Source organism: Equus przewalskii, chromosome 13, assembly GCF_037783145.1.
Source record: "Equus przewalskii isolate Varuska chromosome 13, EquPr2, whole genome shotgun sequence".
Taxonomy (NCBI): domain Eukaryota; kingdom Metazoa; phylum Chordata; class Mammalia; order Perissodactyla; family Equidae; genus Equus; species Equus przewalskii.
The window spans coordinates 42,107,931-42,128,716 of record NC_091843.1 but is presented as its reverse complement, the minus strand read 5'-3'; the positions used below and the strand labels follow the sequence as shown (position 1 = coordinate 42,128,716).

Here is a 20,786-nt window from a genome sequence, read left to right as displayed (position 1 = left end):
TCAGAACGTGACTGTATTTGGATAGGGCATTAGAAATGTAAGTTAAAAGGAAGCCGTTAGGGTGGGCCTTAATCCAATGTGACTGGTGTCCTTGTAAGAAGAGGAGATTGGTCCATATAGAGAGATACAAGGGATGCACGTGTACGGAGGGACGGCCATGTGAGGATACAAGGAGAAGGCAGACATCTGCAAGCCAAGGAGAGGGGCTTCAGAGGAAATCAACCCTGTCGGCACCTTGATCTCGGACTTCCTGCCTCCAGAACTGTGAGAGAACAAGTTTCTGTTGTTTAAGCCACCCAGTCGGTGGCGTTTTGTCATGGCAGCCCTAGCAAATTAAAGGTGTACCTTGTTTTATTGTGCTTCACAGATGCTGCGTTTTTCACACCACCCTCCACCAGTAAAAAGATTATGACTCACTGAAGGCTCAGATGATGGTTAGAATTTTTTAGCCATGAAATATTTTTTAACATTTTTTTAAATAGTTTTAAATTTTTAAATTTTTTTTTAAATCATGAAATATTTTTTAATATTTTTAAGGTATGTACATTGTTTTTGAGACATAATGCTATTGCACACTTAATAGACTACAGTATAGTGTAAACATAACTTTTATATGCACCGGGAAACTAAAAGATTCATGTGACCTGCTTTCTTGCAATATTTGCTTTATTGCAGTGGTATGGAACTGAACCCATAATATCTCTGAGGTATGCCTATAACACAGTGTGCACCTTGCTTCAGCTCTGTATCTTCAAGCTGCTAGTTCATCGGCAGAGCAGGACTGGACTGGGCTTGGGGAAATTAGTTCTTTGAAGGCCCTGAAGGCAGTTTTGCTGTTATATAATAGTGATGAGGGAGGGGGTCTTCTCCACCGGAATGTGGCCAAGTCAGATGGTTCCATCTCAGTGCTTTGTTCAGATTTCAGGGGCACCTGGGCCACTTCCTCCTGGTGTTCTGAGTATTGACTTCTCTGCTTAGAGGTAGCTAATCACATGGAAATTTTAGGTTTCTGTACTTGACTCTGTGCAAAAGTGTTTGGAGGAAGATTGCTTAACAAGCACCTGCCTAGGTTGCCTGAGTATCTGTGGTGCATCACTTGGTCCCTGGTTTGGGATGACTGAGATTTAAGGGATGATATGAAAGTGGTCTAGTTTATTAGGAACAAGTTGTCAGTTTGCTGGCCACAGCCCTGAGCATTTCACATTGAAGATGTTGATTATATCGGCTCTCACAGGTTTATTTCGGAAAAGGGCAGGGTCTGTTCTCAAGGAAAGCAAGTTTTCTTTGTTTCTGTTAACAACCATAGCACCAGCTACAGATCTAAGTAAATACAGGTTTAGTGACTATGAGTGAATTGAGTGAGTTTCCTGTCTCTGCATATCTAGTCTTATGGACCTGGATTAGCTTCTACTTACTCACTGGGTCAGGTGGATAGATTGGGAGAAAACAGACCTCATGATCTAGTGAACTGATAGACAAGGTCCAAACCAAAGAAACATGCCTGTACCTCCTCTAATGCAGACTGGAATGCAAAAACAGCAGCAAAGATAGAATTCTATCAAGAAGCACATTCTACCTTCACCACCCTTGCTCTCCACCTTTGCTCTCCCTCCTTTCCTCCTCTTGCAGGCACTTAAGGGTGCCACTAACTGTGCTGAGGATGACAAACAGCCTGGTCTGCCATCTTATCTACTTCACTGATTTCTTAAGGCTTCCTCAGAAATTATGGGAAGTTTTTGAATGACATATACCAGCATTTGAATTCCAGCTGTATCATGTTTTAGCTATGTGACTTTGGTCAATAATTTAAACTCTGAACCTTTGGTTCCATATCAAAAAAAAAGGAATAATACTATCTCACATTGGCTTGTGATGAGAATTAACTGAGATAGTGATCTAAAGTGTCTAGGAAAGTCCTAACCCATAGTAGGTGATCAGTAAACAGTAGTTTGGTCCCCTGTCTTGGCAACACACTGCAACATCGTGAACATTTGTTGAGGGCCTATTGTGTTAGATATTAGTGATATTCTCCGATATTTCTGATCCTCCTCTCTTTCTGGCCATATGGGAGAATTGTATGCCCCCTGCCCCTTGAAGTTACTCATGGCAGTATGACTTGCTCTAACCAATGTGATGTGAGAGGAAGTAGTTAAGAATTATTGTGTGATTCTACATGACTCTTGTTCTTGCCAAGGGAATTGTAAAAGCAATTGTTGATATGGAGGCACCATAAGATGGAAGCATCCTGGAATGCTGAGCCAACACATGGAGGACAGTTTTTCTGAAGGTTGCCCAGAATCACATCCACAGTGGACTCTGTGTGATTAAGAAACAGACTTTCGTTGTCTCCTGCCACTGGGATTCAAGGATTATTTGTTACGGCAGCATCACCTAGACTATCTGACTAATACATATACAGAGATGAATAAGATGGATCTGAAAGCACAGCAATTTAAAAACAAGATCTCTACATGAAAAGATGTTCAACATCACTAATTATTAGGGAAATACAAGTCAAAACCACAATAAGTTATCATTGCACACCTGTCAGAATGGCTATAATTAATAAGACAAGAAATAACAAGTGTTGGAGAGGATGTGGAAAAAAGAGAACCCTCATACACTGGTGGTGGAAATGCAAACTGTGCAACTACTGTGGTAAACAGTATGAAGATTCCTCAAAAAATTAAAAATAGAAATACCATGAGATCCAGCTATTCCACAACTGGGTATTTATCCAAAGAACATGAAATCAACAATTTAAAAAAGATATATGAACCCCTATGTTCGTCTCAGCATTATTCAAAATAGCCAAGACTTGGAAGCAACCCAAGTGCCCATCAAGGAAGAATGGATAAAGAAGATGTGGTATATACAATGGAATACTACTCAGCCATAAAAAAGACAAAATTGTGCCATTTGTGACAACATGAATGGACCTTGAGTATACTACACTATGCAAAACAAGTCAGACAGAGAAACACAAATACCATATGATTTCACTTATATCTGGAAGATAAACAAGCAAACAAACACATAGGTAAGGAGAACAGATTGGTGGTTACCAGAGGGGAAGGGGGACGAGAGAAGGTGAAAGGGATAAAGGGGCACATATGTATGGTAACAGATAAAAACTAGACTCTTGGTGGTGAACACGATGCAGTCTACACAGATACTGAAATATAATCATGTACACCTGAAATTTACACAATGTTATAAGCCAATATGACCTCAACAAAATAAAATAAAATAAAAAATAAATAAAAATGGAAACAAGAGCTCTGATAGAGGAATATTCAATGTAATGCAGGACACTGAGAAGGGAGCGACTAATACTCCTGGGCTAGGCAGGGAAAGACTCAAAGAGGAGGTAGCATTTGAGCTGAACTGTGAAAATAAAGAGAGAGGGGTAAATGAAAACCTTAAAGGATAATGACATGTTCCCTACGTGAGAAAAGACAGATGTACTGAGACGGTGTGGGCAAAGGCACAGAGGTATGAAAATCACGGTGTATTCTGGAAAGAATAAGAGCTAGCATTCCCTACGGAACATCTCTCTGGTCAGTGTTTTCCAAGTAGAACATTTCTTCACAGAATGTATGTGCCTTTCAACACAATGCTTTTCCAGTAATATTTATATAGGAAAAATATTATATTTATCTCTTCCAAAATTGATACATTTTTTTAACAAAGTGATGGGGGAGCTGAACAGAGAAAGCCTAGATTCACTTCAAATATAATTAGTAGCATATCAAAGTTCACGGAAGACAATCGGAAAGGCTCTGAATGTCAATCAAGGGGACATGTAAGCATGTTAGACAGACAAAGCAGCCATATTAAAGGTTTAGTGATCAGAAAGTACTGTTTTAAATATTTTACATCCTTATTTTACCACAATTTATTAAATAAATACAAAAAAATAAATTATAAAATATTTTACAACCTGTTAGCTTCTTGCTTATATACAGGCATTTTACTGTGTTTTACGTTTTGGAAAATTGGTTGAGGATTTTGGATTGAGAGGTAATGCACTAAAAATGTTCCCATTTAAAATAATGGGAATGAGGCTCCTGGTTAGTGTTTTCTTGAAAACAATGTTACGTGAGAGATGCTTGTGTTTCTGTATGTCAGGTCTCGGAGGGGACAGAGGTATGACTTGTGAAAGAGTCTGGACCTGAGATGATAGTGAGCTAGAGGTTTTTATGCTCATTGGTGACATGTGGACATGAGTGTGTTTTATCAGCAGTCTTGACTTAACAGGCATGGAAAGAGCCTGAATTAGAGAGCTGGTGATGGCTGAGTGTTCTTGAGAGGTGAGGGCCTCAACTGAGGCAGTGAGGATGGAGAGGGAGAATTGGAGAGACACTTCAGAGGCTGAATGGTGGATGGAAGAGCACAGAGGGTAAAAGTCACAGAGTTGTCCCAAAAGGTGATGGGGAGATAGTCATGGTTATATTAGCCAAGATAGGGAACCTCAAAGGAAGAGGAAAAGAAGGACAAGGAGGAGCAGCAGCAGCAAATTTCAGGGGAAGAGGATGGCTGACAAAGAGTGACTCTGGGTTTGGATGCATTATGTGGAGGTGTTGTCTGGGACCGTTCCTCTGTGTCCCTCCCAAAACCAGCCTAATAGCTCACACTGGCTCCTCCCACTAGATAATAACAATGACATCACTAAGACGTAGTGAAAATAGATGCTCTGTTACTAGAATAATCTTTTGAGACGAAAAGCAAGACTCAGACAGCATTGCTATAACCTGGAGACTGCCGAGTCTCTCTCCTTTCATGCCTTGGGTTCTGGAGCCCACAGTAGTCAGCTGTGGGTGAGGGAGCAGCTGACTTGCAGGAACCCCACTCCATCTGGCCAGGGGCCACCAGGATGGCTTTGCTTCTACAGGGAAAGTAGAATCAGCTGCAGAATCATAGTTTCTACATTAAAAACCCTTGGTACATCTAAGAAGCCCCATTTCAGTTAATTGTGTACACCCTTGATTGCTTTTAGCTTCTCTGAGACCTGGCGGATTGGGAAGAGTTCATTAGAGGGACTTTGAATAGAATGTTCCAGTCTTAAATCCACATTAACTACATGGGACCTTGATAAAGAAGTGGGAATATGGCCTTTATTTAGAGACAATATAACTCTACAAGAGCAGGGAATTTTGTCTGTTTTATTCACTGATGGATCCTAGTCCCTAAAATAGTCCTGGAACATATGGGAGCTCAGTAAATATTTGCTGAGTTGAATTAAATTGACATTCAGCCTCTTTGAAAATTGAGTTTCCTGTTTCCTGTCAGTTTCTAGAGCAGTCAGCATGGTGGCGTGCTGACCCATCTTCCTCTTCGTTGGCTCAACTCTTGGGGCTTGGTGAGTGCGCTCGTTGTGGGCCTGGGCCATGGCAGAGTGCTGACCACCATGCCTGGGTTTGTGCTGGAAGGAAAACATATCTTCTTACACAGAGGGAATTGCATTCTCTCACCTGAGAATCTGTGTCTGACTGCTCTGGCCCCACTCCCATCCCCAGAAACAGTAGGAGTGGTTGCTTCACACAAGCAATCAAGCACACACATGCAATCCATGCAGATAGTGCCCAGGGAAATGCACCCATCTGTAAAGACCTTCAGCACATGTCCACAACGGTATCCCAGCACGAAGTGTAGGGCCTGTGATCAGTAAATGACTGAAGGAATCAATGTCATTGCTGAATAATGTTACTGGATCTCTCCTCCAGGTCTCAGTTTTAAAATATAAAGAACATATTTTCTGGATCCTTGAGAAATTTTTTTCAAGCAGAGGACCTCCAATTATGGTACCAATAGTCACAAGGAGGCATATTGGTGTTGTTCTGCCTGATGCTGCTCTGCCGTTGGGAATACAGCATGGTGGGTGCCTCTAGAACCCAGCCTTCCCGATACAACTGCCCACCAGCGCTTCTCTGCTCCTTTTGTTATGCCACAATGTCGGGTGAGGTGAGAACTCCCCCCAAACCACAGCGCTCTGGGCTCCACAAAGAGGATTTTTGGCTCCTTCCCTGAACTGGCAGTGGGATTGGTCTGCCAACTTCTTCTCAGAGGCTGGAAAGAGACCTAGCTACAGATTCCTACACTGCCCTCCTCCAAGGGAAGGCTTGAAACTCATTTTAATTCTATGGCCAGTCCTAGAAGGTCATTTCATTCATTCATACATTCATTCATTAATTTATTCATGCATTCATCACCTACCATTTAACTTGCACCACCCTAAGTTCTGGATACATCGTGGAAAGGAAACCAGGCTCAGCCCCTACCCATGTCCCTGCTGCCCACATCGCTACGAAGTCCTGCTGGATCACTTCCACTGTGGTATGCCAAGCGGCCCTGCGACTTCTGCCACCAGGGAGATGGGCCTGTTCAGCTGGCACACATGCAGACCCTCCCTCCAAACTTGGCATGTTCTCACAGAGACTGTGCTCACTTCAAGAGTAAGAGACAAAGGCCAGCAACAAATCGAACCAGAGTTGTCTATTTTTGTTTTATTGTAACATGCAATAAATATTAAATTTCCAAATTCTTAATAATTTCATAAATAATATTTAAGTTAACAGACATTTTACAGAATGTTACGTTAAATAAGATAAAAGCCTATATCTGTTTTGCCTTGAGCAAACTGGAAGAAAATACTTCAATGATTCCGATATCTGAAATATATCTCAAATATTTATGCTTTCTGCCTGTGTGACGTGGGAAAGTAGCAGTGTGCCTGAAATATTTACTTTGCCTCTGAAGTTTAATTACACCCAACATTAAGGTCCCACCCTTGATTGGCCCTCATTCTCATTGCAATAAAACATCTTCTCCCCTTCAACATCTTTCACTACAATAAGCCAATTTAGTCTCAACTTTCCGTTGTCCACTCAGTGTTTATTACACCAAGAAACTCCTGCAGGTAGTCTAGGAATTGTTTCACTCTCCATCTTTCTCCTCCACACTTTTTCTGTGAAAAGAATAGGCAATAGGTATTATAGGAAATTGTCAATTCCTGTAAAAATAGGCACAGCCAGACAAATATACTTAAGTTTCCACTAAATGTTTTGAACTTACTTTTTGGAGGTCTATGTATCCTTTTATTAAAGACAAGTTTTGGAATAGTTTGGCCACAGCATCCCCTTGGACAGTTTGATTCTTCAATGTGTCTATTCCCTGAAAGACTTCTTCAATGCAGAGTTGGTGCTAAATGAGGAAGATTTTAAAAACATAAATAGTCAAAACAGAGTGTAAAAATTGGTCCAAAAAGTTAGAATTTGTTTTGTGGTATTTACATGAGTCCCATTCTCCAAAGTTTTTTACTTGTTACTTTCCCAGGTGGCAAATCACCTCGGGCTGAGATATAATTTCCAAAAGTAAATGAAGTTTATATAATTACTGAGGAGTTTTACAAAGGATATAAATTAAGTACTTAACCAAAAATCAAATGTTTACGAAGTGTAATGCAACTACCTTACTGATTGACCTCACATCAGAGTTTCCTTTTCTAGTTTTAGCTGGTAATTTTATTCTATTTAGACTAATTAAATCATATGTTTGACATTTTAATAGACCATGACATACTCCAAATGTATATAATTCCATTATATGGCCATAATCATTTAAATATGTGGAAATGACTATTACTATAGGGCATTCATTGTATATTTTAATGTCTACTGACCACGATTCTAGAAACATACCCTAAGTTGCTAATACTTTCAGAGAGACACTGAAGTGAGGAAAGCCATAGATAGTCAGAGTTGAATGGAGACTAGGAGGCACCTTTCATCCAGTATGGAATTCTTCTGGAAAGAATGCCTGACATGAGGCTCTTTGAGATGCAGAACTGACAACATCTCCAAAGGGCCTGATCTACTTGTTTAACAGAGTCTATTTATTGTAGAGTCATCCCTAATATTCATAAGTATATACATTCACACCCATACACATAACAACAAAATACAGAAAAATCATATAGTTCCAATGATAACTAATGATTTATAGCTTAAAATATGAAATTTAATTATTCATGCAATCATTTTATTGAATCATAATTTAACTTACATTTTTATGTTCAGGAGTAGGAATCATCAGGTTCTGAAAAGGAAAGGAAATACATTCATTTTTAAAGTACTCTAGCATTCATAACTTTTAATAAAAAGTTTGCTAGTGATATGGTTATCAATTATACATTACTAACAATCTCATCATTTCATTATTAATAACAGATCTTTAAAAATTAATCACCACAAATGATTACCTATGCATTTTAAAGAACGTAGGAATCAAAAACAAAATTACCCCATCGCCTATCAGCAGAGTTCGATGAGTGGAGAGCAGTGTCAAGGTCTCTGCCACTAGTCTGTTCATGGGACTTTCTACAGCAAGGGCACAGACGTAGGCAGCTCCAAGAGCTAGCACACTCAAATGCAGAAGCATTCTCATGACTCTGAAATGTTCAGTGTTTGCCTTGGGCAAAGAAAGTGCATAGTACAAGATTGTATCCCCAACCAATTTATTCTCTCTCTTTGAGGAAATGAATAATTTCTAACAATCAGATAGAGAATGCCTATAGTGGCTATCATGAAACTAAATGTTTCCAATGCCTTGCATGTTAAAAAATAATTTTACTTTTATCTTTTAATAATAATAAAAAATACCTATTTTTCCCCCTTTAAAAACATTTTCCATTACAAAAGAAAATCTTGGGTTGATACATCACTGCCTCACATTTATAGTTCTTAAAATGAGAAGATTGAATTTCCTCTTAAATGATGTGTATAAAAAGTATAATGTAAACTACTAAATAGAATTTTATTTTAAAATACTCAAATATTGGAAATGTGTTTTTTTCAGGTTGACTAAATTTTATCATGGTTGTAGCTAGATTAATCTGTCTTTAAAGGAATTGAAAGTCCTGGTGGGGAGATGGTGATTAGAGCAGACATCATCAAAACTTAGCAGGGTCAAGTTGTGTTCACTGGGATCTCAATTTGGATCCTTTCTGTTGCCAGTGACCAAAATCCCAACCCACTCTGGTTGAAGCTGAACAGGGAATTTATTAGCTCATATAACCAGATAGTCCAAGGTGGAGCCTCCTTTATATCTTGCTTGCCTCAGTGACTTCCTTGACTCCATTCTCAGGCAGTTCTCCCACTGTGGTCTCAAGATGATGTCAAAAACTCCTGGATCTATATGTATCCTGTTCATGAGCAGCAGGAGAAAGAAAACTGTGCTTTTCTGATCGCTCAATCAAAAGTCCTAGAATTCAGCCTCTTTGTGACAAGGGATCACATGTTCATCCTTGAACTGTGGGCAAGGTATAGGATATATTGATTGGCTCTCCCTGGAGCTGGAGGTGGGCTGTATCTCACCCAAACTGCATACCTGAAAAATTGGAGGTCCTAGGTAGTAGTAAGATGGACACAGAAGGCAACCAATAAATATCCAACACAGCTACATAACATACAGGCATGGCCTCTTCTTCACATCCCGCAAGGGTAGGGGTATGCTTTCACACCCTGGGTGGGCCATGTATGAATATGTGTAATCAGGGGAATCAGCCTTGTGTTCCTTAGGTCAGACCTGTAATCCCAGAAGGGAGCAAATGAGACTGCCTTCTAGACCATACACTTCCTTCTTCCCTGGCCCAAGCACACATAATGGAGGTGTAAGCCATTATTTTTTATGGAGAATTTCAATGAGCATCTGAAAGCGGTTCTGTGTTGGTGACCTGGAAGCCCAACTTTAGGATTATCTTGAGCATCTAGGACTGATGGTACCAAATACAAATTGCTATCTAGAACCCTTTTCCAAAGTTGGATAAAGTTCTGTACACGGAGCAGAGGCAGCTGGGAAGTAGACACGCCTTTCACATGCATGTAATCCCAGCTCTGCACAGGTAGGACAAAAATAGTGTAGGACTTCAATGGCAGCCTTCCTGTGTCATGTCTGGTTCTGATTGTGCTAAAATTTTGGACTCTTGGTTAGACATGTCTGATGTGAACACTTGAAAGATCTTTTCCTTGAGACTGCAGGAGAGATACTGGCTCACTTTAGGAGTGAGGTAGGCATCACAATAGACTTGGGTCAAGGTGCTCTTAAAATGGCACTCGCAGAACCAAAGCTGAGTTCTTGCAGGAGCCTTCTCTCCCCGGAGAATTTCATATGAGAGAGTTCACTCTGGTTCTCCTTGGATTCCTTTGGGCTACACTGAGAAAGTGGGGGCTTAGATAAAGGTTTTAGAGGAATGGCCAAGTGACATTATTTTAGTACTTTAAATACACAACGTTTTGCATTTTTAAGTTCTATTATAGGGCTGCACAGGCCATCTAGGTGGCGGAGTACTGAGATACCACTGGACTAGCCTGCACTAAGCAGGAGAAAACTCACCAACTACTCACTATTTTTAGGGGAGTCATCCTGGCTGGCCATGAAAATAAGTGAGATGGGCAGGGTGTAACACAACAAAGATGGTGGGGCTTCAGTAACCTGCAGCTTGCATGACCTGTCTAAAGCAGGTGCTACTCAGCTCCAGCTGATCGTTGCCATGTGACACCCTTAGGCTTATGTTGCCAGATCATCCAGTTTTTCAAAGAAGCCAGAAATCCTGATTATTATGTAAAATACCCTTATTTTTAAATGTCAGTAACTCATATTTTTAAAAACTGTATAGGCTACCACTTTGCAGCCTCTGATTTACAGCATAACTGTGGGTCCCTATTGGAGGGCTAGTTATTAAAAAACCCTCCTATTCAAAGTTACATTTCTCTCTAAAAATTTTAATGTGGTAAAATACACATTACATAAAATTTAACGTCTTAACCATTTTTAAGATGGTTAATGCACAGTTCAGTAGTGTTAAGTATATTCACAATATTGTGCATTCCATTTTCAGAACTCTTTTCATCTTGTAAAACTGAAACTCTATACCCATTAAACAACAACTTCCCATTGCCCCCTTCCCCCAGCCCCTGGCTGTCTGTCTGCTTTCTGTCTTTATGAATTTGACTATTCTAGGTAACTCATATAAGTGGAGTCATACAGTATTTGTCTTTTTTGACTAGCTTATTTCACTTAGCATAATGTCCTCAAGTTTCATTTGTATTGTGGCATGTCACAGAATTTCCTGTAACATTCCATTGTATGATTATACCACATTTTATTTATCCATTCATCCATCAATGGACATTTGGGTTGCTTCCATCTTTTGGCTATTGTGAATAATGCTGCTATGAACATGAGTGTACAAAATTACATTTCTTATAATGTCATGTCATTAACTTTTTTTCTTTGAGTCTGATCTCCCTAACCTGATTGCAAACTCTCTCAGAGCAGGGGCCATAAAATAATGTATTTTAAAGAACTTTATTAATGTTAAACTCCAAACAAAGTTAATGATGTTAATCTCCTGTGCAGAAGAATTCCAAGTAATTTATGCAAGGAAGTGGAGCATAATCCCACTTATGTGTGGGATGCACAGTGATTTCATTTTAAAGAGTACAGTATGGGAAGGGGATTATAAGAGGAGTGACTTTGCAATCGAGAAACCTGGCAAACCTTAGCAAGGTGATCAAGGTCAACATCAACGGTGGTAAGTCAAATTAAGAGCATGTACCCTTAATACGATGTGATGAGAATGGCATTTTACCTCTGTGGTCTTCCTCCCCAAAACCCATAACCTCTGTCTAACCGTGAGAAAAACATCACATATTTTCTCCAAAAACATCACCCAAATTGAGAACAAAATACCTGCCATTACTCCTTAAAACTGTCAAGGTCATCCAAAGTAGGCAAAGTCTGAGAAATTGTCACAGCCCAAAGAAGTCTAAGGAGACACGATGACTAAATGTAATGTGACATCCTGGATAAGATCCAGAAACAGAAAAAGGACAGTAGATAAAACTAAGGAAATCCCGCCAAAATGTGGAGACTAGTAATATGCCACTGTTGTTTCCTCAGTTGTGACAAATGTACCACAGTAACATGAACAATGGAGGAAACTGGGTGCAGGGTACACAGGACCTCTGCAAATCTAAAATTATTTAAAATAAAAAGTTTATTAAAAATAACATTGCATGTTGAAAACAAGTTTATTGTTTTTACTATTATTATTAAAAAGACTTTGCATCCCATAAATATTATGCACTTGGGACCTTTTTCACTTCACACTAGACTGTGGGCTCCTTGAGAATAAGGATTTTAACTGACCTCTTTATCCTCGAGAACCAGACTATTGTAGGCACTTGATTAACGTTTGTTGAATAAATAGCTGAATGAATAAGCAGGCACTTGATTGTATTAGTTGAACAAAATAACGTGAATACTGTGGAAACTCCAAGAGTCTCTTCCTTGGGGCTGGGAGCCTGCAATACGTAATAGGAACAACTTCGGCAGAAATCCTAGAAAAAAGATAGAGAAAACCTTTAAAGCTCAGCTATGGAGACCAAGCCAACGTGAACTACTATGGCATTTTTAAAAACCCATGTTATTGTAGAAGAACAGAATGAAATTTAGCAATCAGTATTCAGAATTCTTAAGAATTATTAGTAATTATATAATTTAGAAAAAGGACTTTGAATAGTGTTGAAAAGTTATATTAGTGGGTAACGTCCATCATTTTGCCCTAAAACCTTTATCACTATAGTGGCTTCCAAATTGGCAACAAGTTTTCAAAAACTGATAACTGTGGTTTTTACTAACTGTGTAGTCATTTGAGGTCAAAGGACTTTTCTATGAACTGATTCTAATCAATCAACTGGGCATGATGCCACAAACTTGTCACTGTGACTAAATGTAAAATGATAGCATCTCTTTCTTTTCTTGATCCTGTTCTAACCTCCATCCTTTCAATCCCCAAGCATATCTTTAAAACATTGGTTTTTACTGAATAAATAACATTATAGGAAAATAAACACAAAACTTCTTCCCCTCGGCATAGCTCCCATCAGTTTTTTGATGACCTCTTCCAATTTTTGCTAACCCAGAGACAGCTTTACAGTGTTGTAATCAATGAATATATGCAATTTGTGTTTCTCTTTTTTGCTTATCAATACTTCTCTTTTATATATCTACTTATTATTTTAAAGGTTACCTGCTACTAGATGAAACTGATGTGCCACAGTTTACTTCCCCATTTGGGTAGTTTCTAGGAGTCCACAATTACAAACAATGCTACTAGAAAGTTCTTTGTATAATTCTAAAAAATGTTTCCTTATGCTAAGGAACTCATGTGATCATTTTTGTAGCCTTTGTTACATTTTATCAAATCACCCTTCTGAAAAGATTCAATGCACAAAAAAATAAATCTCATACTTTTACAGTGTTTTACAACTTATGAAGCACTTTCACAAGAATAACTGTTTAATCCTGGCATGTGGGATAGAGTTCTTTCCCGGAAGGTTCTTTAGCACTAGGGTTCAATAGTTTTTCTAATGTAATGAGTGAAATGAACCCCCAAGGTGTGATGTAAGAAGCAGTGGTAATCAAAGAGATTAATAAATATGACAGTAAACCTAAGTAAATAATGCTGGCTAAAAAAATACTTATTTAGGGGATTTCAAGACAATGAGGAACAAAAATACTAAACAATAATCATGTGAGAGATGGAAGGAGGGATCAGAGTTGGTTGGTGATTTTATAGTTCTTGTACTGTTTGGAAGGATGCTAAAGATATTAACTTTAGACTTCATGATAAGCATGTGAAAAAATTAAGAGTAACCACTAAAATAACAGAAATAGAATGTATAACTTCCAAACCAGTAGACTAAAACAAGGGAATAAAGGAAGCTCGATCAATCCAGAAAACCAGGAAAGGAGAAAAATAAGCAAAGAAAAAGCACAGAAAAATATATGAGAAATACATCCAAGTTTATCACGAATCACAGTAAAATTGAAAAAAAGATTAAACTCATCTATAAAAAGGAAGATACTATAAAATTTATCAAAAATCATCTACCAGCTATTTTCAAGAAATATGCTTCATGCAAAATGACATGAAAAGGTTGAAAATCAAGGGATAGAAAGATGTACTGGACAAATAATAATCAAAACAAAGCTCACAGACCAATATCAGTATCAGAAAAAGACAGAATTTATGTCAGAAAGTAGTATAAGAATAAAGAGATTCACTAACAGATGCAAGATAGTATCTCATGGTAGTTTTATTTTCCATTTTATTAATTATGATATAAGATAACGTAAACATGTTTCAGTAGTACTTTACTGAAAACTGGGAACTTGACTGATTTGCCTTTTTCATTCTTTTTATTTTAGGAATTAATCATTTTTATTGCAAATCTTTTCCACCCCTTTCCGAGAGTTGTTATCTTAGTGTTACAGTTTCCTACTGTTACAAAGTTGAAAATTTTTGTAATGGAATCTGGCCACCTTGTCATGTCCATTTTTTTCCTTCAACTCGCTATTTTTTTCTGAACTATTTTAAAGTAAATAATACAAAACATAACATTCTATCATTAACACTTCCATACTCATCTCAAAAAAAGGATCATTTTCATACATAGCAAAACATTACATCTCTGTGTCACATCTCTATGTCCAAACCAGGATCTAATCTAGGACTATGTGTTGCATTTGGGTGACACAAAACTCAAATCTCTTAATTTACAACAGTCCTTTTCTAAAAAAGAAGTCCTTTAGAATCTAAAACAGTTCTTTTTTTCATTACCCTGATCTGAGAGCTTGGGCCAGTGTCTTGTAAGACATCCCACATTCCAGACTTGCTTTTTCCATCCTTGTGGTATTATGAGCTCAATCCTTAATCTCTGTGAACTGGAAGTTAAATCTAAAGATGTGATTAGATTCAAGTTGAACTTTTCTTTAAAACCAAACTGCATAAGAGATAATGTTGGGTACTTCATATTAAGATCACAGCAGGAGATACACAATGTCTGGTTGTCCCAGTCATTGCTAATTTCTTGTGTTACTTTGAGTCATAAAATTCTCCTTTAATAGTGGGAGTAATTACATTTCTGGGCTTTTCTTTTATTGCTTTCAGAAATATCTAGATCTTCCTCTACCAAAATTTAGAGCGTTAAGTAAAATAATGCATAGATTTGCATTTTTTTCCTACTGATACCCAACTATCCAAGCATTTATTTAAATGGTGAAGGTGAAAAAAAAAATGGTGTTGGTGGTTACACAACTGTTTACATTTGTCAAAACTCATGGAACTGTACCCTGGAAAAGGGTGAATTTTACAGTATGTAAATTATGTTTCTATAAACCTTTACAAAATAGGCTTTAATCTTTTCCCATTGTTTTATTACATTTCATTTGTTACATAAGGCATTACTGTATAATTTCAATGTTTTATTCCATTGGTAATTTAAAATATGTATTGTAATAACTGACACTTTCATGTTTTCATACTTGGTACAGCAAGAGACTACTCATTGGCCTCCCCATTCGCATCCTTTGACATATAACATTTTTTAGTTTATATATTAAGTTCTATAAATGATTGTCTGATTGGAGAGCATTTTCTGCATTTTTCTATCTCAGTAATCAAAGGGTTTTTTTGCTTTGATTTTAATATCTTCCACCATTGTTTTATAAATTTTCCTATAGGTCTTTGTATGTGATATCCTTCCATTAAGTTGGTTTTCGAAAAGCAACATTCTCAGTCTTCTGAGAAAGGTAATTTCTCTTTCCTTTATTTTACTTCAAGTTCTTTTGACATACAAAAAGATGTACATACTTATTGCACACAAATTGATGACTCTGGAGATGAACAGACACCAGTGAAACCATCACCACAGTCAGTGCCAACAGTCAGTGCCATTTGCACATCCATCATCTCCAAAAGTTTCCTCTGGCCCTATTTTTATATGATAAGAAAACTTAACAGTTAACATAAGATCTACCCTCTCAGCAAATTTTCAGGTACTGTATACAATATAGTATTGTTAACTATAGGCACTATGGTGTACAGTGGATCTCCTGTTATTCATCTCGCATAACTGAATCCTTCTTTTATTTTAAAGATGTCTATTCCTACCTCACGGCGGTACTTAAAGGAGTGGATTTTCTTCACATCATATTTGCAAAACATTTTACAGTTTTATGACAGTATTTGGCTTTTGGTCTACAACAGTAGTTCCCAAACTTTTGGTCTTAGACACCTCTCTACTCTTAAAATTACTGAAGACTCCAAAGAGCTTTTCTGTGACGTATAACTATCAATATTTACTCAATTAGAAATCAAAATTGAGATTTCTTTTTAAAGCACTGGAACATAGAAGCACACATTCCATTAGTGGTCATTGCAATGGCGTCACCCCACGTCGTGCGATCACTAGAAAACACTGTACATTAGGGAACGAATGAGAGTGAAAAGGGCAAATAATTTCTTAGTATGATTAGAAAAATAGCTTTGACGCTAGCGGACACCGCACCCCCTTCCACTCCAGGAGTCCCGAGATCACACTTTGAGAGTCTTTGTCGTCCCTTAAAGTTAGCGCCTCTCGGTGCTGCCCAGGCCCTCAGCAAGTAACCCGAAGTCAGCAGCCACCCCTAAAGCAATCTGACAACCAACTCACTCGAGCCGCCCTGCTCCCGGAAGCCAAAGCTGCGCGCGCACCGCGGGCCTCCGACTTCCCGGCGTGCCCCGGGCTTGCGGCGTAAGCGCACGCAGGCCGTAGCGACCCATGTGACCTGAGGGGCTGCCGAGGCGGGAATCCGTGAGTCGCACGGTTGCGGTGGTCCCTGGTCTTGGGGTCTGTGTCTCCCCGGGGCAGCCCCGGGCCGGCCCCCACCTCCGCTCTCGCCCGCTAGCCGGGAAGGAAGCTGGTGTGGGAGGAGGGGTTCCAGCCAGAGCCTTCGCTCCCACTTGGAGCCTCCCGACCCCGAGACTCGCGAGCGCTCCCGGCCCGCGCCGTCTTTCCCAGCTCCGGCCTCACTGCTAAAACTTGGTGGGCCCCGGGCTGTAGGCCCCTGGTGTTGAGAAAAGAAACATTTGCAAATATGTCCCGGATCGAAAAGATGAGCATTCTGGGCGTGCGGAGTTTTGGAATAGAGGACAAAGATAAGCAAATTATCACTTTCTTCAGCCCCCTCACGATTTTGGTTGGACCCAATGGGGCGGGGAAGACGGTAAGTCCTGAGTAGCCGCCTTCAGTTTATGGGTCGCCGCATCTGAAGAATTTGGAAAATAAAATATCTGGAGAGTTCAGAACTGCGATTAGGACAGGAGGTGTCCCTCTGGTTCCGCTCCTGGGGTCACGGGAAGTGCCTAGGCCTCCAGGAGACGTCCCGGCCCTGGGGCGTGGCCTGGTTTGGCTTTCAGGCCCCAGCGACCTTAGGAGTCGACCAGACCCAGCCTCGCAAGGGTGTCCAGACCTGCCCGGTGGACAAGGGTACCTGAGGCCGGGAGCTACCGCCGCGCGCGCTCAGCGAGCTCGGTCCTACAAGAAACCTTTTTGTCTGCGTTGATGTTTTTTTTAACACTCCTTGCTCCCAAAACATAGCACTTCCTGGTGGTTGTCCCAACACAGGACTTTCTTAAGTAGTTATAAAATATGATAAGTATGTGACTGTCAAAGAAGAGTTTCTAAGTAAGCCAACTGTCTTAAGCATAATAAATGGGAAGTAAATTACAATCTTAAAATGAAACTGATGGCGGTGGGACTTAGTTAAATTGGAAAACTGGATTTTGTTGTTAGGATGCTCTTACCTAGTCAAAGTGAAAGATCGGAGCACAGCTTTTTACTGTCACTTTTTAAAGTCTTGGGAATATTTATAAGTTTGCGTTGGGCCCTGAAATGGCATGCAGTTGCAGGAAAGATATAGCCAAGAGGATGTCTGGTCTGAAAGGGTGGCTTGAGAAAAAGCGAGGCTCTGTCAGTGTAACAGGGAGGAGAGTAAATGAAGGGAAAGCATAGAGAAAGAATGTTTAATATTGAGAATTGCATGCCAGACTCTTGTCTACTTTTGTTTACGTAAAAGTGTTATTTTTTGAGTGCCTGTTATGTACCTAGCATTGTATTAAGTGCTCTACTGGAAGGGAGATTAGTATAGGGTTTATGAGTATTAGCTGACTGAATACAAATTTTTTTTGCTTCACCGCTTATTAGCTGTATGACTGGGCAAGAGCAACCTAAATGTTCTGTGCCTTAGTTTTCTAATTTATAAAATGAAGATAAAAATAGTTTCTATAGCCTAGGATTAATTGAGAATTAAATGGTTAATGTATGTAAAAGTAGTTAGTACAATACCTGGCATATAGTAAGGTCTGTGTTTAGCCATTGGGTTTTGGTTTTTTTCTTTACTTTTTAAAAAATTTCAGCTTTGTTGAGGTATAATTGACATATAAAATTGTAAGATATTTAAAGTATACATTGTGGTGATTTGATATACATATACTTTGTGAAAGGATTCCCCCTATCTAGTTAATTAACACATCCATCACCTCACATATTTATCTTTTTTGGTGAGAACATTTAAGTTCTACTCAGCAGATTTCAGTTTTACAGTACAGTGTTATCAACTGTGCTAACCATGTTTTACATTAGGCGTTGTTATTAACTTTAGTTTAAAGGGTTTTAATTGGAAATAGAGAATTTTTTTAACACTTAATCATACTACATTACAGGTTTTGTAATGTCATTTTATCTGATCATATCTTTTATAGTCTCTGTGGTAAATAATATCTTTTTCTTTTTTTAAGATTGGCACTTGAGCTAACAACTGTTGCCAAACTTCTTTTTTTTTTCCCTGCTTTTTCTCCCCAAATCCCCCAAGTATATAGTTGTATATATGTTTTTTTAGTTGTGGGTCCTTCTAGTTGTGGCATGTGGGACGTTGCCTCAACGTGGCCTGATGTCGACGCCTGGGACCTGAACCGGTGAAACCCTGGGCCACTGAATCGGAGTGTGCGAATTTAATCACTCAGCCTTGGAGCCGGCCCCCATAAATAATATTTCTATAATGAATTAACATTTTGTGATAAACTTCTGTGGTTCTCTCATAACTATAATGAGTTATATGAGTTATATGTATTGTATATGAGTTCTCTCATAATAATATGATTTTTTATTTCTTTAGACCATCATTGAATGTTTAAAATATATTTGTACTGGAGATTTCCCTCCCGGAACCAAAGGAAATACATTTGTTCATGATCCCAAGGTAATGGTGCTCGTAAAATTTTGTATTTTTATAATTATAAAAGTGATACTAGCTTATTTTAGAAAACCTGGCAATGGAAAAGTATAAAGAAATTTGAAAGTCTTAGCACCCAATGACAACCATTGTTGACTTTTTCCTGTATTTTCTTCTCCTATGCATACTGTCTTACATAGCTGAAGTCATACTCTAATTCTGTATTCTGAGGTTTTCTCTCGCTTAACATTATCATAAAGTCCCATGTCATTAAGAAACTATATGAAATTCTTAATCTGGTGTTTGGTACATGGATATGTCTTTTAATCTTTATTTTTTTTTGTATGTCTGAAATATTTCCCACTTAAAATATATAACCGTATATGTACATTTTTAAGAATTGCATAATTTCCTTACATTTATATTGCTTTTAGTTTTTCATTAAAATGTACCATGGTACATAAAATGTACCATGATGAAAGTGTTTGTGTGTAAATCTTTGTTTGAATTATGGTGTTTATACTATTAATGTGTGTGAAGTATGTAGAATTTTCTATACATACTTTGGCGTATACGTTTTTCTTGTTTCATATATATATATTGTGGGGTCATATACCTTTCATAATTCAATACCCTCCCACCCCCCACTGAAGAGTTCATTTTATATTTCTTTCAGGTTTTTTCCTGTGTTTGTAAAAACATATCTGTGTGTGGATAAATACTCTCACATAAATATTTTAGCACAGCAATAGAATTTTATACCATTGTACAAATCAAATATTTATTTAGTGACATACTACAGATATATTAATATATATATATTTACACCTTTTAAATTTTTTAGATTTTTTTTTTTTGGTGAGGAATATGGGCCCTGAGCTAACATCTGTTGCCAGTCTTCCTCATTATGCTTGAAGAAGGTTGTCGCTGAGCTAACATCTGCACCAGTCTTCCTCTATTTTTTGTATGTAGGATGCTGCCACAACATGGCTTGATGAGCCATGTGTAGGTCTGCACCTGGGATCCAAACCTGTGAACCTGAGGCCACTGAAGCAGATCGCATGAACTTAACCACTAACTACACCACTGGGCTGGCCCCTATATTTACACTTTTATTTCGTTATTTTTAATTACTAAACAATATTCCTTTGCGTTTATATTCTATAGTTTATTTAACTGACTCCCGTTGATGGTCATTTCAGTTATTTCTACTTTTGTGTGACTAAATCTAACACTGATTATGAAAGTATTTAATAATTTTCCTCTTAGAAAGAGTGAAATCATTTAGTACGTTTACTGAGTCCTGTCTATAATGACTTTCACACCTTCTCTCTCAAACCTACAATCTACTCTCCTCAATTTATGATCTTGCCTTGTACTTTATTGAGAAAATAGGAGGAATCGGATGGAAAGTCCCTCATTTTCCAATCATAAAATCTACCAAACTACCCTGCATATGTAGACATACTATCTGTTTTCTCTCTCGTATTAAGGGCACATTGTTTATTGTTTCATCCAAAGGTCAACTAACTCCTCTTGGAGGCTGGATCCAGTCAATCCTTTTTGGCACCTCAAGCATTTTGCTTTTCAGTTGTTTCTTCTTGCTCCTGCCTTAGCAGTTTCTCCCTCTATAGGATCATTCACATAAGCATATAAACATGCTCTGC

General features: G+C 38.4%; 2 protein-coding genes across 2 annotated transcripts in view; one reads left to right on the top strand and one right to left on the bottom strand.

The window, feature by feature from the left end:
• Positions 1–6,486: 6,486 nt before the first annotated feature.
• Positions 6,487–8,501, bottom strand: IL5 (interleukin 5). The gene is made up of 4 exons (XM_008538485.2): positions 8,302–8,501; positions 8,065–8,097; positions 7,075–7,203; positions 6,487–6,967 (listed from the first exon to the last, which is right to left on the bottom strand). The coding sequence occupies exons 1-4, from the start codon at positions 8,443–8,445 to the stop codon at positions 6,869–6,871; spliced, it is 405 nt and encodes a 134-aa protein (XP_008536707.1). The 5' UTR covers positions 8,446–8,501; the 3' UTR covers positions 6,487–6,868.
• Positions 8,502–16,611: 8,110 nt separating this feature from the next.
• Positions 16,612–20,786, top strand: part of RAD50 (RAD50 double strand break repair protein) — a 67,796-nt gene continuing 63,621 nt past the window's right edge. The window contains exons 1-2 of the mRNA XM_008538475.2: positions 16,612–17,112; positions 19,063–19,146. Coding sequence (XP_008536697.1) covers positions 16,984–17,112; positions 19,063–19,146 — 213 coding nt within the window. The 5' untranslated portion in view covers positions 16,612–16,983. The remainder of the gene's footprint in view (positions 17,113–19,062; positions 19,147–20,786) is intronic.